General features: G+C 38.4%; 1 protein-coding gene across 2 annotated transcripts in view; it reads right to left on the bottom strand.

Moving 5' to 3' along the window:
* The window catches only part of LIPK (lipase family member K), a 48004-nt gene that overhangs the window by 13502 nt on the left and 10346 nt on the right, over positions 1-24156 (bottom strand). Inside the window, exons 3-8 of one of the 2 annotated variants that reach the window (XM_054523520.2) lie at positions 15599-15714; positions 13335-13452; positions 9071-9170; positions 7966-8075; positions 6608-6744; positions 1392-1538 (exon numbers count right to left, since the gene is read on the bottom strand). In XM_054523520.2, coding sequence (XP_054379495.1) covers positions 1392-1538; positions 6608-6744; positions 7966-8075; positions 9071-9170; positions 13335-13452; positions 15599-15714 — 728 coding nt within the window. Of the gene's footprint in view, positions 1-1391; positions 1539-6607; positions 6745-7965; positions 8076-9070; positions 9270-13334; positions 13453-15598; positions 15715-24156 lie in introns of those variants that run through there. The other variant, XM_002820950.5, reaches the window with a different exon arrangement.

Below are 24156 nucleotides of genomic sequence, written 5' to 3'. Positions count from 1 at the left end.
GTATATTTAGATATCTTATGGATAAACAACCACACACACACACACAACAAAAACAAAAACAAAACACACACAAAAACTCTTGATTCTCTCATATTTTCAATTGCACTATTTTTTAAATAAAAAGAGTTATTTTCCACCAAAGTAAGCATCAGAAACATCTTAGGGCTTTAAAAATATTTTAACCTACTTATAAGCTATCCAGATGTACTGAATAAAAATCAAAATCTCAAAGGTTGACTTCTGGAAATGTGTATTTTTTCAAAGTTCCACCAATATTACTTATGTACCCCTGGCTATGGTTCTTTGAAACAAATGTCCTTGAAGGTGCTGTAATATTCTGTAAGTCTTGCTTTTTGGCAGAAAGACAAAACGTGATCTGACAAAAGGTGTCCATATGGACAACAGGGGCCAGCAAATACTCAAGGGTGTTATTTTTTGATGTCTTTCTTTAGCAAACTCTTAGGCTATGCTGAGAGGGTGCTTTTAAAATACACTCTTTTGTGTTAGCTTCAAGGTCTTTTTACTCAGCTCTGCCTGCATAATATGCTCTCACCTACATATATCCTTGCATCTAAGTGATAGGCAAACATAGTTTCCATTGTACACTGAGAAAGTGAGAGAGGAACATAGAAAGGCAATGGCTAAGACATGTTTTGCATAAAAAGCCTTTTATAAATCTTGCTTGAGAGCAAGAAAAATTTTAATCAGTGCTTTCTACTGACTGGGAGAGTAGGCTCTGGGCAGAAGTCTGTGAGAGAGGTGGAGACCAACTTCAGCCTGATCCTACCTCTGGTTTCAAACACAACTCCTCTCTTTCCCTCCTCCCTCCCCCAACTCCTTGGGTCATCATGGAAAGGATCTCAGTTAAATTAGAAATTACTTGACAAGAACCCTGACACTGATCCCTCTCGGTACCCCTTGAACAATAAATTTGTAGCTGTTGTTGAAGAACCATGCCTCCTTTTATCCTTTTGGGTTAAGGAAGTAAGTGGTTCACAAAATAACTTTCCAAATCAACTGTGAAAGTGGAAAATTGGTTAAAAAAAAATAAAAATGCAAATGTCTGGACTCACCCCCTGAGATTCTACTTCAGTGGGTCTGACATAAGGCGCAGGCACAGCAAGATAAATATCAAAACCATAGCCTTTATCTAAGCGAAGGACGTTTCAGGTAAGAAGAGATGAGAATTGTTGGCAGAAAAGCTTTCTTCTGAAATCCTCCTATGAAAGCAAGTGGACTCTCAACCCTCATTAGAAGCCATGAATGTACTAATTACATTCCAAAAGCAAAAAGGAAACCTTGAATTGCAGTTGCCATACAATCCAGAATAACTTTCATCACCTCTGTGCAACAAAACAAATGTTTTCCCAGACCCAATTACTTACACCTACCATATTTAAGTTTTGCGGATCAAATCCACTCAGAGTAAATAGGAAGTTGCTGCAAATACGACGGAATAGCTTCCGATTGCACACTTTGGTGGCAATGAATTGGTCAAACAATGTATGAGGGTGGAACATTTTGTCACCAAACAACACCTACGAGATAATTTAAAACACCATCAAATCTTACAGGTGTGGATATCGAAAGTGGAGAAAGAGATAGTTCAAAGAAGGACTGTACAGTATTACGTGACATCTGCTCAGTGTTGGTCCTTAGCGAAATCATGAGGCTTGTTTTTAGCTTTGTAATCCTGCCAATGCAGCTCTTAATGGCTTTTCCCAAAAACCTTTAATTGGGGTGTTTTTTAGAATGCCCCTTGAGAAACTAGTTCACACAGGAAATTAGTAAGGCTTTGGAGTGAGGCATACATGTGTTTCATTCTGGATTCAAACACGTTCTGTATACCTTAGGAGAGTTTTAAATTTCTATTATTATGAATTTTCTCATCTATAAAATGGAAAAATTTTCTAATGGGTAGGGCTGTTGTGAAGTTAGTAGGTCATGTTTAAAAGACAATTAGTGCAGTTCCTAGCATCTAGTGCACATGCAAAATATTATTTAAAGTATAAATTAATGTAATTATTATTACTATTGTAATTAGTGACTGATACAGACTTGAGCCATTCCTTCCAGAATCCTTTAATGAATTCTTTCTATGACAAAAGCTTAACCCACATAAATGAATCTTTACTAGTGGAATTTCAGGAAATGTTGCAAGTGAGTTCCTTTGCTTCACAGCTACTAGTTTTATAATCTTAGCATAATAAACTAGATATAAAGGTAAAAAGACAATTTTAGTTCTTAAAACTTTGGAAATACCCATTTAGAGTAAAAATAAACACACATTTCTTCTAGAATTCTTTATTAACCAGAAATTACAACTAAAGAACGGTAATAACTAGCATTTATTCACTTAAGATCTAATTCACTCTAAGATCTTTACTCTGTGTTTGGGAAAGCCAACTCTAGGTCTCAGAGCAGAGAACCAAGAATCCATTATGGTAGATGTCACCTGTTTCTTAACACCGTATTTTAAGTGTTGATTACTTTTATAAACTGGCTATTTTCTTTCACATGGATTTGTTTTGCCAAGGATGGATTGATAAATAAAGCAAGTTATTGATAAATAAAAAATATATTTGTTTACCAGTTAAAGTCAGATCCTGCCTTTTACTTTAATCATTTATTCGTGTGACAATCTATTTAAATTGTCACACTTGAAAACATGAAGTAAATGTCAACATTATTTTAAAAGATAAGCTCATTTTATAAGTGTATGCTGCTACTATTATTAAATTATTACGGGGACATTTACACTGGAAGAATTACAATTTGGCAAGTTAAATTAATTATCTAGGGTATTATCTAAGTGTCCTAGTGATTGTGATAAAATGAAGAAGAGGCTGGAATCAATCAGATAATATGTACAAGGCTTATTATTACTTTCCAGACCTAAAGAATTGAGAAGTATGGTTTGAACTAATTTAACATATTGTTGTCCTTCCTTTCCCTTCCCTTTTTCTTCTTCCTCCTCTTCTTCCTCCTCCTCTTCTGTCTTCTCTCCCTCTCCCTCCTTCCCTTCCTTTTTCCCTGCCTCCATCCCTCTCTTCCTCTCTTGGACATGAAGAGGAGTATGAAATCTTGGTACTTCATATATTCCATTAATATTCCATGGAATATCAAATATTCCATTAAATAAAGATTATATCTGACTATACAAGATAATCTCTGTCCTGAAACCTGGAGTTAGCTTTCCCAAATACGGAGTAAATTAGCAGGACCTTCTCTGACTCCATTCTACCTGAATATCCTGTGACTCAGCGAAATTACTATGCATTCACTCAAAGGTGAATAATTTCTCTTTTACCCTAAGCTAAAAGAGAGGATATTAATGCAGGCCAGCCAGCAGTATAGCACCCATACACAGAGTAGCAAGCATGCCAACTTGTAGATGTAATTCCAGGTTGGCTCTGGAGGAGGCATATTTGTCACATAACAGCAGGGAGCCAGGCTCCTTCCAGTAGCTCTTTTGGTATGTGTGAGAATTAGAAAAGGCACCCCTCTTTCTGGCAACATGGCCCCATGCCAGGGCACATGGCTTGCCAAGCAGAACATGGGCTGGATTCAGTCCTCAACAGCCCACTGAGCTGGTCACCCTTGTTCACTAACTTCTTCAGGTTGGCATTGAAAAAGTGAAAAAACCACCACCTATGAAAAAGGCTACTGACCATGGGTTGCCTGGTCAGATCTGGGTTCAAATTCTGGCTCTGCCATCCATTAGCTGGGTGACTCGGGACAGGCTGCTTAGGCTCTCTGAGCCTCAAGTTCTTCTTTTAAGAAATGGAGACAGTAATAAGAATCTTTAATGTTGTAGAGACATGTCAAAAGCAAAGGATGAAAGCAATCTATAGGTCAGAAAGAAAGTAGAATGACAAGAACACATAGGCATAAATGTCCAGGGGCAAAATGGGAGGTGAGGAAGGGGGAATGGATGAATGAATTTCTCAACTTGACGAACTCTACTCATTCTATCAATGTGAAAATTGAGGCTTAGCATGGTTAAATAACTTGTCCAAGGTTACAATAGGCAGGAGGCAGAGGCAGAATGTGAACCCAGTTCTGTCTGACTTAAGTCTTTATGCTTTATACTCAATTCAATTCAACTCTCATGAATTGAGTTGAATGTAATAGAAATGGAGCAATTGAAAGAACTGGCAGCATCAGTGAAAAGGAAGTGCTAATCAGAGAGAGAAAAAAGGTTGTCTCAGTCCAGAAGCTCCCATAAAAAAGGAAGCCTTTCACCAAGCATGCCTGTGAGCATCTGGCTGATGGGAGAGGAGAGAAGAAAGAAAGCCCATTCCTCGAAAAGTCAAAAATATACCTAAACGTTGTCTATCATTTCATTGTCATATCTTACAGATTATTTTTTGTTGCACAACTCTTGTTCCAATCCCCAATATCTATCAGCTGATATGTTAACAATAACCCCATAATCATTCTTCTCATCTGTGCACAACTCTTGTCCAGTCCCCAACATCTATCAGCTGATGTGTTAACAATAACTCCATAATGATTCTCCTAATCTTTCACCCTTTTTTATGTCCTTTACCCCCATCTGCTTACATTTGGTTCCCAGGGGAATCTTTCTAAAAAGGGGCATTATGCATGTCATTCCTCTGTGCAAATATTTCCATGCTCCCCAATTACTTATAGAATACATTCCAAATTCATTAATTTGGCACTCAAATCCCTTTATAATCTGCCTCTACATTTCCAACATGATTTCTCATACTCTCCTTCACAAATACTAATATAAATCTCCAGTAAAGTGAGTTATGTGTGGTTTTCCATGGCCTGAGCTTCACCACTTCAATGTTGCTCATGTTTCTCTCTTGTTTCAGAAAGCCTTTCTATACCACACTCTATAATGAAATCATATCCTTAAGCCCAAACTAAAATGCCATCTTATCCAAAAAGTCTTTTGTGATTCCAACAGCTAGCAGTATTTTTCTTTTCTCTGAGTTTGCCTAACAATGTTTTTACTCTGTCATTATAATACTGGAATTTCTACTAGGAATTAGTAGGTCATATGTGGCAGTTCTTCTATTGGTACTATAGTTCCTCTATTGGAGTTATAATTTAGAAAGGGCAATCATTCTAAAATTGCAGATTTGATCAAGCCACTTTTCTATTTAATATTCTTCAATGGCCTCCCTTCATTAACAGAACAAAGTCTAAACTCCTAGACATGACACCACTTCCTTCCATTGTCCCCTAATACCTCCTTAGTTGAATCCCATTCTACTCCCACATACACCCTAGTTTTACTCATAGCAATGAGCTGAAAAGTTCCCTTGTAGACATAGCTGTTTCCTAATGCCAGGGCCTTGAAATAGTAGCTCCTAGATATCTTTTGACTGAATTAACTTGAATTGCACCACATCCTACACATGTCAGGGTATGCAGAAGTTTGAAGAGAGCTGTGCAAATGAAGAGGAATGGAAAGATCTCACCATCCAAAAATATCTCTTAGTTGTGTGGGAATACTGAAATAATTAAGCAAAAAGTCTGGCATTGTTTACTTAATAGTAGGAGCAGGCCAGAGTGAAATCTCAATGGTATAAGAGGCCCAAGTACCAACAGGCAATGTAAGCATGTTTTGTTATTTTCAGGTGGCTTTTCTGCTACCTGTCTTTCTGGGATGTATAGATATGAACTTCAATCACCATAGGCTAATTTGCTTAGCTCTCAACAAGAATCTTCTGTAAATCTTCAGGCTTCTGCCAGAATTGTTTCACTTTCATCTGCTCTCGTTGAAATCACTGAACCGTGCAATCACCACCATGCGAGTTATTACCATGGGAGAAGGCCATGTTAAAATACAAGAAGGAAACACACCAACCCATGCAACGCAATTTACTTGGACTAGATAAATGATCAGATTAGTTAGCTGTCAACTAGAGGAGATTAGGGAGCCTAGAGTTTTGCCTGGGTTTCAGGAACTGTCAAAATGACAGCCTGTAAAGTGTCAGGAAATGAAACAAGGTTGGGCATTTAGTGATGGAGGAGGGTACATTCTATAAAACTAATGATAGCAAAAACAATTCTTAACATTTACTAAAGGTTTACAATATGCAAGACATCGTTTTAGAGGATATGCTGTATTAACTTACTTAGTCCTCAGGGTAGCCCTATGAGTAAGAACTATTATTATCCCCACATTACAGATGAAGAGAACTTAAGGTCTTGACCAAATTTACCCAGCTTGCAAGTCATAGAAATAAGATTCAAACCCACATCATCTGATTCCATGCTGTGAACTCAACCACTACTGCCCCTAAAAAATTAGGGATCACCAGAAAAATTTAATCTACTAAATTCAACAAACCAATTAATCAAATAAGTTCTCTCTATCTGTGGTTGAGGAATGGCACAGGAGACATGTTTCCAGATATAGATGAAGAAAGTATGGTAGATTAGCAACAGGGGGAGTTCCCTGAACTCTGCTAATAAGATTGTGTACATCATCAGTGAAATTACATGGATATCTTGAATACCTATTATTTTCTCAAAAGTTTGTAAAATGTCATTGGTCTTCCGTTGAAATCAGTGGAAATAGAGCTACTTTTAGTTATTTCACATTAAAACTTGGGAAGTCACATACCTTGACTACTTGCCTGGAAAGGGTTGTTAGTTTTTTCATTGGACTTTGGGTGTATTTAACTGTGACAACTGGAGCCAGTGCAAAAAATATCTTAATCTTTTTAGCCAGTTCTGGGTTTGTAGAAAATGCTATAAAAGCTGAAATGGAAGAAGACACTTGTTCATAGTTTTCAGATAATTATTTGTTCATTTTAAGTTGTAGTAAATGTAGCCATATTAAAAACAAAACAAAAAACAACATAGAATTATAACCATTTGTAGAGAAGAATTTCTCAGTTTCTCAAGGGTGGAATTGAATAATTCAGAATAAAGTGTTTCCTGTCCCTGGGGAGTGCAAGGAGAGAGAGTTCAAACATCTACTGTCGGGTATGTCTAGGTAAACTCCAGAGCCCATTCCAGCTTGACCATAGTCCTGGTATCAGACAAAACTGGGCTGTAATTTTGGCTTCCAATTTAGTAGCTATGTGACCTCCCCTGTGTGAGTCTTGGTTTTCTCAGTCTGTAAATGTGTATGGTAAAATCTTTATATGATGATTTTTATAAAAGTCAAAAGTATGTAGGTTACATGCATTTGACCTTTATAACCTTTGTCTATAATCTTTATTAAATATATCAAATGTAAGATGTTACTTGGGAATATCACCATTAGAACGGATTCCTCACTTCAACCATATGTGTAGCATGGATGATGGTGGTTTCAGATGTTTGCATCTCATTCCAGTGAGAGAATGTATGTAAGATGTGTGATACAGTACAAGTACAAGTATGTAAAGACCTACTTTACACCAGAATTCTGATTTTAAGAATTAAGATATAGAAAACAGACTGGTGGAAATCCTTTTGGTATTGTTGAGGCCTATAGCCAAAGTGAGAACAGTAAGGGAACAAATGGGCCTCACAACACTGCCAACATAGCCCTACCCACATCTGGCCTTCTCCAGTGCCTCCCTGGCAACTAAAAGTCATACTAATTGTAGCATATAATCACTGAGTTTTTTAATCTCTACTTTCTTTCTAGTGTCCCTCACTAGACTGTGAGATCTTCAAGGAAAGAATGAATACCATATTTATCTCTGCTTCCTCAGCATATAACAGTGTCTGACAAATGTTTGTTGGGTGCACAAATGAATAATTCTTCCTCTTTCAGTCTTACCTATCAACCTCCAAATTTAGTATTGAGGGAAAATTCCCTATTGTCATTCTTATTTTATTTACTCTACAGAAATTAGCCAGAGGAAATGGTTTCCCAATTCAAGCCCCCAATTGGAGACTGCACAGAGAGAAGAAATACTGACCCCATTCCATGAATATGGAAGAAGAGCCCCTGACATTCTCTGATCACATCTGCCCCAAACACACCTATGGTGGTGCCTTGTGAGTGGCCCACGTAGTAGAGTCGCTTCTGTCCAGTTTTCTCTATGATAAAATTGATTGTGGCTGGAAGGTCATATTTAGCCATCTCATCCAAACTATCAAAAACAAGGAATAACAAATTTAAAAAGTCATCTCATTGTTAGGCCTAGAACATTTAAACACATTCAGTGAAGACATAAATACTTTGATTTTGTTAAATATAAGACTAGTGTCAATATATGATATTAGGCATCTATGCAACTTTTAAGGGTGTCACCTTGATTGCAAGTCAACATTTTTAAGAAACTGAAATCAGAAAAATTTGATTTGTCAAGGCCTACTGATGCTTTTCTTGCAAGGCTAGTCATATTCACTTAATTCTATAACAGATTTACCAAGCTCCTCTGAAAATAGCAATTACCTGGAATGCTTACCTAAAAGAGAGAATAATAAAGCAAAAAGATTTGCAGACCTCAGCCCAGACTGACTGAATCAGAATTTCCTGGGAAGAGACCCAGTAATCTGCATATTTAACAATGACCTCAGTTACTTCTGATCCTGTGTATAGTTTAAGAAATACTTACCTAGGGAATTTTCTAGTCATTTGCAAGGGTGCAGTGGATTATGCCATAGAATTAGGAAGTGCCAGTGGTTTCCAGAAAGAAGGCAGGCAATGAGGCCAAGGAACACAGGGTTTTCATGACCTCCAAGGCATGGTTCTTAGCTCCTATGCCAGTGCATCGGTTTGCTCCTGTGACCGGGTAGGCATGGCTTCTGAAGCAGACAGCACCCCCAGGCGCTGCTGCTGGCAACACTGTTGCTTAGCCATTCTATAATCAGGTTTTCTTCTTACTTCCCCCAGAATATACACACACACACTCACTCACACACAGATACCAGGAAGGAGGCAGGAGTTCTAAAACAGCCATGCAATAATAATGACAGTTCTTTAGCGCCTGTGAAGAAAGTTTGGGTAGAGAAAGAAAGGTTTGTTTCCCTCTTGTGGATTCCATTGGGTGCATTTGGACACAAAATGGGAAAAAATCACTAGGTGTTCATACATGTACATGAGAAAAGTACACACTTTATTCATTAATAGGTTTCTCCTTACCTGAAGGCCCAGTATTCTGGTGATTTGGGTGACAATTTAAGGTGTTTTCTGGACCAAGTGTTTCCTCGGCTGTTTCCCAACCACACGTCATAACCACTATCTGCCAGAAGGAAAGCCAAGCTGTTGTTGGGCAGGTTGCAAATCCAGTTACTGGCAGATGCAATTAAGCCATGCTGCAAATACACAGCAGGCTTTGGAGCTGCAAAACACAGGCAACAAGAATTTCATGTTTGAACTTCCTCAGTGTCTACAAGAAAAATCTCATTCCTGAATTTCTGTAGTATAAAAGAAAGGTTAAGAGATAAAATTTGATGCCAGGCAAACCTGGGATCTTGTCCCTTCTGAGATACTTACTTGGGTAAATTATTTAAGTTCTCTGTCTTGTTTTCTCATTTGTAAAGGATTATATATAATGTGTTGTATTATGTAAGTGTGGAAGTTAGATTGCCCTAGTTCAAAATCCCTTCTGATGTGCATGAACTCCTTTGTGCCTCAGTTAACCTATCTGTATAATGGGAAATAATAACAAATGCTATCTCCTAGGGTATTTATAAGAATTCGATGAGAACTAAAACATATAAAAGGCAGTCTGGTTGCCAGGCGCGGTGGCTCATGCCTATAATCCCAGCACTTTGGGAGGCTGAGGCAGGCAGATCACGAGGTCAGGAGATCGAGACCATCCTGGCTAACACAGTGAAACCCCGTCTCTACTAAAAAATACAAAAAAATTAGCCAGGCGTGGTGGCAGGTGCCTGTAGTCCCAGCTACTCGGGAGGCTGAGGCAGGAAAATAGCGTGAACCTGGGAGGCGGAGCTTGCAGTGAGTCGAGATCGTGACACTGAACTCCAGCCTGGGCGACAGAGCGAGACTCTGTCTCAAACAAACAAACAAACAAAAAGCTGTCTGGGACAGTAAATATGTATTAGCTCTATTACTGTTACTTATATTAATAGCTTTATATTTTTCAAGACTCATCTGATTAAAAACTTAAATTTTTTTTCAAAATAATAAAAACAATAATTAAAATGCCATTTGTTGAATGCTCATTGAATGTCAAGCACTATGCTAAGTTTTAAAGGCACTGCTTCATTTCATTTGAATTGTTAGAAAGCAAAAATTAAGGTTATAAGTAGAAATTTACAGTTTAAAATTGTTAATATGATACAAAAATGCTATTCCCTATGTAAAATAGGAACATTTTAACTAAGAAAGAGAAAGGAAAAAGAAAGAAGTGAGAAAGTGTTGAAAAAGAGAGAAGAGAGGGAAGAAGTGAGTAGGCGTTTCCTCTGCTTTATAAGTGGTTTGTGATGCTATGTTGGTATCTCAGGATCCTACCTCAGGTCACCTTTGGAACTAGAATGGCTTCCTGAGAGTAAGTAAGTTGTACTCTCAGAGAGCCTTCAGCCATCGGGACCAAGGAACTAAGAGTCTATGTCCATTTTTCCACCTTTTGGAATAGAGGGAAAGAAGAGGTGTTACTAACTCTGCCAAAGTTAAGTACCATTAAATAGTCAAGTGCCATCAGGCCTCTTTGATCTGAGTCTGAGACAGATCACAGGGATCTCAGATTAGAGAGAGAGTTTCTCATTGTACAGCTTTTTGTCTCATGAATTTTGGCAGCTATATGACAGAAATGACAAGAGAAAAGCTTGGAGAGACTTAAAAGTTCTCTTGAGTATTTACAAAGTTATTTGTAATTATGGAGTTATTTTGGGAAATAATTAGCTCTGTAAAGCCAGCAACAAACACCATTATATCTTCCTCTCTTTTTAGAAATCTAGAGTTTTTCTTTAAATAAATAGTCTTTCTGATATTGAGAAGTTTTGTTATTTGACATGTCAAAGTATAAAATGAACTAAGAAGAGAGAGAAGAAAGCAAGAGCAAATAGTTTCTGGGGAATGAATTGCTCTTTTTTTCCCCCCCTACAGATAGCCACCTGCATTGTGGGGAGCTAGAACTGGCTCTTTAATGAAGTTTAAGCACAGAACTGATAGGAACTAATAGGGTCTTTTTTTGCAGAGATTCCTGAGGATACCTGAGGTTCTATTTTAGAAAAAAAATAAAATTGTTTTTTCAGTTGGAGGCAAGGGCAAGAGGTGTACCCTAGGCAGTAAACTATCCGCGTAGGGTGGGCTGAGAGCTAGGGCTGAGCGTCAGATGGGCCTCCAGTTGCCCATGCTCCCCTGCACAGTTGCCTCCCCAGCAGGATGTGGGACAGCCACAGGAAGGGTAAGCTGAGAAGTGCTGCCGTGGACATTCACTTGGGCAGGGCATCAGAGGACTCAGATACCAGCTTCCCATTGCAGGTCTCAATCTTCTTCACAACTATGGCCCTGCAGGAGCTGGTGCGGCTGAAAGAGCCGGAGTCCCCGCCAGAGCCAAAGCTGGAAGGAGTCCAGGCCATAGCTGAGGGGAGAGCTTGTGAGGCCAAGCCCAGCCCACCTGGGTAGCCACTGCTGGTCCTCCTATGCATACACCTGCTCTGCGTCCCAGACTCCAGCGGGCTCTCCTCCCCTTCCAGCAGCTTCCTGTAGGTGGCGCTCTCGATGCTCAAGGCCAGCTTGACATTCATCAGCTCCAGGTTCCGGTGAAGCTAAGGCGCCCTCTCCTGTTTGGTCCGCTATAGGGCGACCTCCAGCTCTGCAGGCTCAGCGTTGAGTCCTTAATGGCAAACTCCCCACGCTGCTCCGCGTTCTCTGGCCTTTGAGGCCTTCAGTCTCATACTGGAGCCGGCTGATGTTTCGGTTCACCTGGAAGATCCCCTTCCTGCGATACAGCTCATTCTCAGCCTTCCCAGCCAAGGCCTGCAGCTCCTCATACTCGATCTGGTGGTGCATGCTGTCAGCCTTGGCCCAGCTGCGGCTGGCGATTTCCTGGTACTGGGCGGAGACCTCGAGATGATGCCATCCATGTCCAGGACTCGGCTATTGTCCATGGACAGGACCACAGATGTGGCCGAGATCTGGACTGCAGCTCACGGATCTTCTCTTCTCCTGGGGCAGCTCTCCTAGGCGAGACTACTTATTCTACGTTGTTCATGTAAGCTTTATCCACATCCTTCTTGATGAGGAAAATTCATTCTCCATCTCTATATGCTTGTTGATCTCATCCTGGTACTTACTCTTGAAGTCCTCCGCCAGCCCCTGCATGTTGTCAAGCTCCACCTCCAGCTTCAGCTTCTGGTCCCATGCGTCCAGCTGCCCCAGAAAGTTGTTGATGCAGCTCTCCATGTTGTCCACGTTCTCCCAGCTGTCTTCTGCTGCTGTAGGCTCCACATGGTCTCCAGCACATTGTTCTGCTGCTCCAGAAACCACACTTTGTCAATGAAGGAGGAAAACTTGTTCAGGGTCTTGATCTGCTTTTTTCTCCTGGGTGTTCACAGCGTGGATGTTGGGATCCACCTCCACCTTTAGGGAGCTCAGCAGACTCTGGGTCACTGTGATAACTGTGAAGCCTCCCATATCACCAGCGCCAGCATAGACCTCACCCACACGCATGCTGGTGCCCAGGCCACCCAGAAAGCTGCTGCCCACCTGGAAGAAAGTAGAGGAGCTGATACAAGCACTGGGTATGCTCCTGTACCAACAGCTGCTGGAGGCGGACTTCTGGGTCACTCTGATGGACATGGTGGAGGCTGGAGTGAAGGCAGGTAGGCTCAACTAGATGGTGATCTGACAAGCTGAGAAGCTGTTGCTAGGTGGGAGCTAATAGGGTAATATTTACTTTAAACCATGAAATCACACAGACTTGGGTCCAGAACTGACTACAAATAGTTTAATACCAGTGAGAAGGCATCGTAGTAGTTGAAGACATTATATCCAAACGTGGATTTGAATGATTATTGAAGCTGAAAGTTTTCAGATTAGAGAGAAATTTAGAAGGCAAAATTGATAGATGACGATGATAGGTTGCATGTAGAAGGTGAGGGAGAGGTGGTATCAAGAATAACCCCTAGATTTCTGATTTTCAAAACGGGACAGAGGTATCACTAGGGTAAGAACATGATGTGTTTTTGTGTTTGCTTGGTAGGAAGACAAAGTCATGAAGAAAAGGAGTGACCAGATAAACAGTGTATATAAAAGTGACTTAAAACTTCAAAGTTACACAAATTAAACAGAGAGGTGGGGGTGGGGGGTGATAATTTTTCTCCTCTAATGGAAAGGACTGCTAAGAATTTCAGAACAAAAACTGCTTGACTTCTCCCAGGACTTCTAAGTACCTCTGCTTTAAGTATTTTTCCTTTCATAACAAAATAAATAATACCTGTCTTCCCTGGGCATCCTCTTCCATGTGGAATCCTATAAATTCCAAGGATATAACCATCTTTTGTTGTAACATCATACTCTTCATAAGGATAACCCCAGTAAGAAATAATCTGGCTCTGAAAAGAGGAAAGGAAATATATACCTTCATGTTATAATCTCTTAATTTTTACACATGAATTACAACATAGCATTTTATTTGTCTGTTTGTTTGTTTGAGACCGGTCTCACTCTGTTCCCCAGGCTGGAGTGCAGTGGTGTGATCTCGGCTCACGGCAGCCTTCGCCTCCTGGGATCAAGCGATCCTCCCATCTCAGTCTTCCAAGTAGCTGGAACTACAGGCACCTGCCCAAATGCCCAGCTTAATTTTTTGTAGGTTTTTGTAGAGATGGGGTTTCACCATGTTGCCCAGACTGGTCTTAAACTCCTCAGCTCAAGGCATTCATTCCCCTGCCTTGGCTTCCCAAAATGCTAGGATTATAGGTGTGAGCCTCCATGCCTGGCCACAATGTAGTACTTTAAATTGCATCTACTGTTTATCACTCTATGTGCCGTGACAGCATGTAATATTCCTATGAGGATAATTAAAAGGGATTTCTAGGAGTTACATAAAGAGGCATAAGTAAGTCTTGGTGGGGTGACCCTACATTCTTGTTTGCTCAGGACACTCTGGTTTTGCCTGCTGGCCTGGTATTATTAAAGCACCGTAGTTTGTTTTGATGAAAAGTTATATGGTCATCTAATGAGGGAAACCACAGGGAATTGTGGAGTACCCTGTGGCTAATAACAAGTGATCTATTACCAAACAGACTTGAAAGAGGAGGGGAGGAAGCAATTACTAGAAGCCAGAAGGAGAAAGTTAAGCTGAGATAACCAAATTGAAGAAGACAGCTTGTCTAAGTTGACTTCACAGGGAGGAAGCCAGGGCAATAAAAAATCAAACCTTACTGGCCTATTTCTTTCCATCTCCTGCTCACAATTTGCATTGGCTGAATTGAACTGAAAACCAAAAGTCAAGGGAGCTTGTTGACCTGTCTTTACAGTTCAGCCTCTTGGGCAGAGAGAAAGGTGTTAAAGAACAGCGAGTGAGCCTACAGGGGTCAGAGAAGATACCCCACCTGCAGATATACAAAGAAGAGGGGAATTAGTGAGTATTGGTTATCTTCTGCATAGAGGTTTACATTCCTTGTCTCAGTAACCTTATAAGAGGCCTTTGAGATGGAATTGTACCATTTACAGTTGAGAAAACTGATGTTCTGATAGATTAACAACTTATCCAAGGTTATATACTAGGAAGAGATAAAAAGATTAATACCAAAGTAAGTTTAACTCCAAAGCTTATGCCTTTATCAAAGGATTATGCATTTTCCCAAGTCAGACACAGAGATGCATGTATAAATTGTGGGCTACACAGAGCAGTGGCAAAGAGCCCAGGCTTTGGAGACAGACTGTGACATTGTGAGGATTATAGGTAATATGTGTACAACAATGCCTAACATAAGTGTTTTATAGATGATTGTTCTTATTATCATTATAGAAGGATTAAAAGCTAAAAATCCCTCATACTAGAGAGAGAAAAATTATGTGAGTTCAACAGTGTGGTAGGAGATCAAGGGTACTTGCTGGATACTTTGGAGAGAGGAACAAGAAGGGATACTAATGAAAAAAAACTTTGTCAGTTTCATTCTTTTTATGGTTCTAATACAACTTGGGTATGGTACAGGACAGCAATTGTGCACCGTTTATATAGGAGAATGGAGTATATTATCTGAATGAGTTCTGTAGTAGATATTTGTCATTTGGCCTTTTTTTCTTTGCCTAACACTATTCCATTCCACTTCTGATATGAATTCCTGAATGTTAAAATACTTTGCTAATAAACAACAGAAACCAACACTGGCTTACTAAACCAAAAAAGTGTATTGGGATAGTTTACAAAATCAAAGAAACTGCTCTATCAAAAACCCCGGGGAAAACTCAAAGATACTCTATAGAGATCATCCGTATTAAGTCATGAAACTTCTGCTTAGGAAGCCACCACTGGATGGTAGTTCAAACCACCAGGAGATGGACTATTACTGCCCCAACTTGGGTCAGATCTTTTAATTCTTTGATTAGTTAGCCATATCAAGAAACAGGAGAGGAAGCACAGACTTAGTCACTGGAGGAATTGTTGAAAACTAAGAAGGCACACCAGTTGTATCTAAAATGCTGAAATATGAATAATTCCTTATTTTGGCATTTTTTTCTTAATAAATGACTTACAATATTCATATTAGCTTCAGGGTTTGCATTGTTTCCTTTCTTATCATAACCATACATAGATCCAAGAAGAAGCATCCAGCATGCTGCTGCTAAAAGCTGCCACATTTGGGATCTGCCTAGGAAAGGAAATTTAATATATTTGTCACCAAAGATAAATTCTACGAAGTGAAATTTGGTGTAATCTTTTTATAACACTGCTATGAGAGAGAGCAGAAACATACTTCTAGGCTGTGCTTAGAATACTGAATTATACAACATTCATTCCATGAAAAATCTAAAATGACTTTTTAGTAAGAAAAGAAAAGACACAAGGAAAGAAGAAAGGAGGGAATGAATGGAAAGGAACAGAGAAACCAATCAATCAAGTTTCCAGTAGATAACTGGACAAAAGAGGGAATAGATAATGTGTAGAAAAGAAATATAATGGCCAATAAATTAATCAAAGCACGTTTAGTATCTCTAGTTATTAGATTGGTTGGTACTTTTTTCTGATGGTGGAGTTAATCGTTGGCAAAACCTTTATGAAAAAAATTTGTTAACATGTCTTGTAAATTTAAAAGTATTCATAACTTTCACTCAGTAATTTTGTTTTCAGGAATCTATCTAAAAGAAAAATGATGTATATATAAACACTGGGTATAAAATTATTTCTTATTATATATCTTAAGACAGTAAAATTTCCCGAGGTAAGAGACTGGTGACCTAAATTATGGGTGAGAAAAAATGGAATTATTCAGTCATCAAATATTATGCTTATGTGTGATATGTGAAAATTCCTACTACATAATACATAGGGAAAAACAGACTTCAAATTGTGCATATATTTTAAGTTCAATGATGACACAAACCATAATAGAAAAAAAAAGCCTAAACATCAAATTTTAATTATAGTTATATCTAGATGGTGAATATTTGGATGATTATTTTCTCATTTTTAAAGTGTTTTTCACACTTTCTAAATTTTCTATATCCAGTATTACTTTATCATAGGAAAGACATTATTATTTAAACTTTTTTTAAAATTGTGAACATTGTGGAGAGAAAAAGATAATGAGTATTTCTCATTTGTCTTTGAAACTACTTAAGTTTAAAGCAAAGAACAACTTTGCAAAAACAACCAAGGGGAACATTTTTCAGGAGGGCTTCCTTTTACAGTTACTTATAAAATACAGATCTTCAAATTATGTTAGAAAATACACCCTCCCTGCTAATCTGTTTTGTTATTGTATAGTAATATAATATATTGACATATAAATTAATACAGATTAATATAGCTTAATTCTGGTGCAACTCTATGGCAGCAATAATATCACCTTCAGAGGCAATAATTATTATTGCTATCATAATTGCTATTATAACTATGTATTGAGCACCTATTATGTACCAAATAATGTGCCAGACATATACTATTTCATTTTATTCTCAAAATAATTCTAAAGGGTAGGAAATATTGGGCTGCGCATGGTGGCTCATGCCTGTAATCCCAGCACTTTGGAAGGCTGAGGCGGGCTGATCACTTCAGTCCAGGAGTACGAGACCAGCCTGGGCAACACAGAAAACCCTGTTTCTAAAAAAAAAATACAAAAATTTAGCCAGCCATGGTGGCATGCACCTGTAGTCCCAGCTACTCATGGGGCTGAGGTGAGAGGATCACCTGGGCCCAAGAGTTTGAGACTCCAGTGAGCTGTGATAGCACCATCACTGAACGCCAGCCTCAGTGACAGCGTGAAACCCTGTCAAAAAAAAAAAAAAAAAAAAAGAGAAAAGAAAGAAAGAAAGAAAAGAAAAGAAAAAAAAATTTAAAAAGGATGGGAAATATTGTCCTCATTTTATTTAAAATAAAACAGTGTCTTACAAAGTCGAGTAATTTGCCCAACATCAAACAGATGGTCATGGAGGCAGAATCTGAACTCGGGTTGCCTGACTCTAGGAAATGCACATGAAAACTATGCTCTTAACCACTCAGTCCATTCAGACTAGTTTTACGGGGGCCCCCTAGCTTCTGTGTGTCTAATTAGTGTTTTTCTAAGTATGGCCCATAGACCACAGGCATCATAATCACCATGAAAAACACTGAAGACTCTTAGACCTCACACTGAAAACTCTTAGACCTCACTACCGCCTAGCTGAAGGAGAATCTATTGGGTGGGGGGGGAGCTTGGCCCAGGAATCTGCATTTTAAACCATCATTACAAGTGGTTCATATGCATTCTAAAGTTTAAAAAACAGCCAGACTAGTTGGATTCTTTCAGAAGATAAACTGTTTCATTCTCGTTTCTGTTTATCTGAGACCTAGCATGGAGGTTTTTATAAATGCCAATAAAATGGAGGGATGAAGGAGTACATGAATACGTTATTTAATCTTTTTTTTTTTTTTTTTTTTCTGAGATGGAGTTTCGCTCTTGCTGCCCAGGCTGGAGTATAACGGCGCAACCTTGGCTCACTACAACATCCGTCTTCTGGGTTCAAGGGATTCTCCTGCCCCAGCCTCTGGAATAGCTGGGATTACAGGCGCGTGCCGCCACACCTAATTTTTTGTAGTTTTAGTAGAGATGGGGTTTCACCATTTTGGGCAGGCTGGTCTCGAACTGCTGACTCCTGGCGATCCACCCACCTTGGCCTCCCAAAGTGCTGGGATTACAGGAGTGAGCCACTGCACCTGGCCGTGTTATTTAATCTTAATAACTATGCCAAATTGACTCAATATTTTATATTACATATTGCTTCACTGGTTTGATTTTATTCCACTTCGTCATTCCTCACTGAGAGTAAGCTTCGAATGTTGATCAGATCCTTACCTCAGGATTATATTTTATGGCAAACTAGTAGGGAAATGTGTAAACATTGGTCTTCTCTCTCAAGGCTTTGACAGTTAACATGTTCTCATTTCTGCTGAGTGGCTGGCATTTTGAGGCCTCTGAATCACAATCACCAGTAAGTAAACCGGCAGCCCTTGTGTTGGAGCAGATCCAGCTCTCTTCTGAAATGGCTAAGCCTGTGGGTGTTCTAATGTTGCAGGGGAAGAGGGCTGTGAGCTAGCACAATGTGCTGCTTATAGGAAGAGCTGGGAGCCAGCCCCAAGGGATGGCACAACGATATACTAGCCATGACAGATTGCCTTTTGTAACCATGACATACAGCCCATCAGCTGCCTTTGTTTCGTTCCCCTGTGTTATATGGATCTGGATATAGAATGATGACACACTGTAGCAAGAGAAGTCTGTACGTGTTCCATTTAGGAAGGAGTGTCAAGTCCAATCTAAACAGCCTGTCTTCCAGCACCTCTTATGAGGGATGTTCTTACCTGCTTTGCCTATCCAAGCTTTATAGCATTAACTATAATTGTTGGGTAAGGGTGCTTGGTTCAGGAATCTCTCTTAATAATACTCTGAGTTTTTTTATTTCTTTGACCTGTTTCTGTGACAGCTCCCTGATGAATATTGCCTTCTCATGTGTCCCACATCGACATTCTGCTGGTTCATATATCCTTATATTCTATATAATATCATATATCCTTATATCCTGTTTCATATATCCTTATATGCTAATGCATATAAGGATATTAGACTAAGAAATATAAAGATATTAGACTAAGAAATATAAGGATATTAGACTAAGGATATGCTAATGCATATAAGGATTTTAGACTAAGAAAAAAGCAGACATGATAAATTCCAGGGGATTCTCAGCTTTTAAAGATGAGACCCTTGGTTGCAAGTACTCAGATTAAATCACAATAGATTATATTTATTGTATATTTTATTATAGATATAATCTATAATAGATTTTATTGATTTATCACTGTAAATCAGCTTTTCACATTGCTGTCCTACAAAATGCTATGGGAGTCATAGCATTTTATGACTCCCATAAAATGCTATTTGTATAAAGAGGCCATGGGCAAATATATGTTCAACTATGTATGTATGTGTACATATTATATATACGACTTCCTTGGAGACTTATACACTGTGTGTGTGTGTGCATAAAACTTGCTTGGATATTCAGACTACACACACACATACACACACATATATGGATACACTTATATAAATGCTATAAACATCACTTATTTGGAGAGTCTTAGTTTATAATTAAGGTTCACTATAGTCCTGCAATCAAGACTCTATTTAGCTTTATTTAACCTACTTTTCGGCAGTCTTTTTTTAAACTTTTATTTTGGATTCAGGGGTAGATGTGCAGGTTTGTTATATACATAAACTTGTGTCATGGAGGTTCGTTGCACAGATTATTTCATTGCCCAGGTACTAAACCCAGTACCAAATAGTTACTTTTTCTGATCCTCTTCCTCCTCCCACCCTCCACCCTCAAGTAGGCCCCAGTGTCTGTCGTTCCCCTCTTTGTGCCCATGAGTTATTAAATGCTGATTTAATATTTTTCTCTATTTACTATACCAAAAAAATCTATATAATGAAGGAAAGGCTAAAATAAGTGGGCAAAAATTGGAAACATCTCTTTCAAAAGTTTCCTCAGGCAGATGCTCTACATGATTGTGGAGACAGCTGCTAGTTTTACTCAAATTTGGTTGGAATTTGATTGGAAAAAGGCACATTACTTGCAAGACCCTCTTCCCATGCTCAAAAATCTCCCTTCTCCAATAGTTGCTTTCTGTCCGCTCCCTGCCCCTAACCCCTCTAGCTACTTCAGTCAGTAGGAAATATGAGACTTTCAAGAGAATATTGCCTTGATGCATGTTTGATTTTATATTGGGTTTATATATTGTATATCAAATGCATGTGGACTATATGTAGGCAGCTCTCATAAGTAATGCATTTTGCACTGACAAATACATTGATAGTGAAATCAAGGATAGCAATTTCTCAACAAAAGAATATCAGAAGTAATAGAGACCTTAATTCCATTTTTCTTATTGCCCCATAATAGGAACTATCAGGCTCATCAAGCAAACACTTAATAACAACTTACGGCAATGCTTGGAGAGCATTCTCAACCAGTCCCCACCCTAATTCTTCACTATATTCGTAAATGGAGGTGAGAACTGGCCAGAGTGTGCAGGTACAAAGACCCCACAGAAAACTCTAAGCTCTAAGTTTGGGAAACTCTTAAGTTTAGAAAATGCAAAGGGGTCAGTTTCTACAGATGAATTTCAGTTTGATCAATGGTAAAATAAAGCTAATGATGAATCCCTGAATGCTTTGTGGAGAATTCTGAGTTAAAATTCTAACTCTGTCCTTCAGAAGATATGGCAGCCATGAGAATGCAGCTGTCAAGAGCTTCAACTGCAGGGAGCAAAACTGGCTATGAGCCACTGCTCCTGTGTCTCAACTCCATCACTAGCTTCCCAGTGAAGCCGCACATTGTAGACACTTCCTAAATATTGGCTATCACTGTTTTTATTATTAGTTGTGTGATTGCTAGGCAATTAAACTTCTCCGAAACTTAATTTTCTTATCTGTATGGTGAGGATAATAACGCCTATGTGTAGGGTTGGCTTAAGATGATAAAGATGTGATAAATAAGATGATAAATAATATCTGTAAAACATCTAACAATGCTTGACTCTCAGTAAATGGTAGCTATTGTTATACCATGTATTCTATTTCTGTGATTATTTCAGATGTATGTCTTGGTTCTTCAATTAGTTCATAAGCTTTTTAAGGACAAGAACCACATATTATACTTTATATTATAAATACAAATACTTCATTTTTATAACTTTTTAAATCTTTTGTGTCTCTAGTTTTGCTCATACTGAATATGGCACAATTATTTCAATTGACTTATGAAAAACAACAACATGTTTTGTACCAACACTTCTCAAATAGAATAAGAGCAGTCAAGAATTTCTGTTTACTTATTAATTCTATAATAATTTTCATTTTTCACTATAAAGAGTACTTTACCTATTTAATCTATAATTTATATACCATGGACTGAGCATCTATATGCTTAATCATTATAATCATTATTTTTCCATCACTAGCAAATGTAAATGTCAATTTAGAATTTGAACAATATCTGTTTTACTCAATTTCTTTTCACTGGGTCTTAGTCCCCCTTATGAAAATAGTTTGGGAACTGTGTAACTCATTGGAAGATTACAAGAGAGGAACAATTTTGTCTTAAAAAATTTGAGTATAAAATTCTTATGAGTGACAAAGTAAAAAATAGGATAGGGCCCAGAAAAATGAAAATAGAAAATATCTTGTATATGTAGGTTACCTGGTAAATAAATAAAAGACACAAAACAAAGCTGATGTCAACATGCACAATAAAATGTAAGCAAAATGTGTGACATTCTCACAGCCCAAAGAAGACGTGACAAATGGGATAAAAACTTATATATATATATATAATTTTCTAAAGTATATATATATAATTTTCATCCTATATTATACTCGTCTTCCTTCTATATATATACATCTATATATATAAAATTTTCTAAATAATGTGTGTGTATATATATAGAAGGAAGCCAAGCATAATATTAGTGAAAGACGTGAAACCATATCTTGCCTGTCATCAGTTATGGCATACGTTTTTTGTTTCATCTTTTCTTGATTAGTGAGCTCAGAAAGATATGGAAAAGAAATGTGGGAATGGAGAATGCATGGGAGGAAGAAAGCAATGATATAACAGATCATTATTTGGACAAAAGGATAAGAGGTCCATATTTATAATGAATCGATATTACCTGTATGATCTTAAGCAGGCTAAACCAAAAACTGAAAGAGCCTATTTCCTGCCCCAAGAGAGAGAGACAGAAAATGAGAAAAGTTGAAGAAAGGATCCAGGAAGGCAAAGAAAAAGAGAGTGAGGAAGAAATAAATCAGAAAAAAAAACCACATTAAATAATACAAGTTTAGGCAACCTGAGTGATGTTTTTTCACTCCTTATCTTAATAAGCTATGTTTGAGCAATTATTGCACGTTCAGTTGTTGGTAAACAATGGAATGGCTGGTCTTGAGTAACATATTTCTATATATTTCCAGATGAGATATTAGCAGAAATTTTATGGCAGTTGTGCACTCAGCTTATTTTTGTCTGTAGATCAGATGGTACATCATTATTTCCCAACTGTGTGCTGAGGAGGAAAAGTTTATTATCCTATTCTCTGTCACAATGCAGAATTAGGAGAGTTACTGGGAGTTAGTGAAATAATTCTAGAAAAAGCGTCTGAAAACAGAAGACCTATAGTGTGGGCCTTTCTTTTCCTATCTGGGAAAACACATGGACCTTAAAAATGCCCATGCCACCTTCCTCATGAGGTTGTTGCAAAGTTCCAAAGAAATAATGCTAAATACAGCACAACTAAATCATAAAAAAATAGAAAATACAGGAATATAAGGCAGGATGCATCTTCTTTACAGAAAAACCCAAGAGTAGAAGGTGAATGCCTTCTGCTATGTTTCTAAAATAACTCAAGCAAAGTCAAGAACCAAGACGAACCTTTCCTTTGCTATCACTTGAATGAAAAGATCTAGAAGGGAGCAGAGAGACATTCCAAAGGAATCTGGTATTCACGACCAGGTGTTTAGCAGATGATTTGAGAGCTCGTCCCTATGTTTACAATTTAAATGAACTAGATGACAAAACAGACAAATCCTAGAATCAAACATGTGGGATCTCTCCTGCTGTCTCCTAGTCACCCATCCTCTTCTTTACCTCTGGTGTTCTGACTCCCATCTCCACCCTTTGCTAGCTACATGCACTGGTCTCTTTCCCCATTCTCCTTGATCCAACAGCATCTTATCATCTGTCCACTGCTCACTCTTTCTTTCTCCCCATACTCATTCTCTCAAGTATCTCTCACTAATCACATACTTTCATATATTCCCTAGGTGAGAAAAAAAAATCCAAATCCATACATCCCACATGTGAACCTCTAATTCCATATTCCCTCAAGCCTTCAGGATACTTCCACTTTGATTTCTTTTTGCAATCTTTAATCCAATATGCCCCCAAATAGAATTATTCTCTTTTTCTTTTTCAATTCCTCTTTTATTTCAATTCCAGAATCTGTATCCTCCCAATCTTGAAAGCTGGAAACTGAAATTTTCCTATATTCTGGCCAGGCTCAGTTGCTCATGCCTATAATCCCAGCACTTTGGGAGGCCGAGGCGCGTGGATCACCTGAGGCCAGGAGTTCCAGACCAGCCTGGCTAACATGGTGAAACCTGTCTCTACTGAAAATACAAAAATTAGCCAGTTGTGGTGGCACACGCCTGTAGTTCCAGCTACTCGGGAGGCTGAGGCAGGAGAATCACTTGAACCCGGGAGGCAGAGGTTGCAGTGAGCCGAGATCAGGCCACTGCACTCCCACCTGAGCGACAGAGTGAGACTCTGTCTCAAAAAAAAAAAAAAAAAAAAAGAAGTTTTCCTAAATTCTCTGATTTCCTCAAACTCTATTGCCAATCTCTTACTAAATAGTGATGTTCTTTCAAATTTTTTCAAACTCCTTTTCAAAACTTTGCTCAATTATCTCTTTGTCATTCTTTTAAAAAAGTTTTCAATTATTACTATTACCTATCTAGTCTAGTATCTAATTCCTAATACCTTATATCATTACACTGGTC

The sequence above is a fragment of the Pongo abelii genome, chromosome 8 (assembly GCF_028885655.2).
Source record: "Pongo abelii isolate AG06213 chromosome 8, NHGRI_mPonAbe1-v2.0_pri, whole genome shotgun sequence".
NCBI classification, from domain to species: Eukaryota; Metazoa; Chordata; class Mammalia; order Primates; family Hominidae; genus Pongo; species Pongo abelii.
Note: the sequence above shows the minus strand (reverse complement) of the source record. Positions and strands in the feature narration are given on the sequence as shown.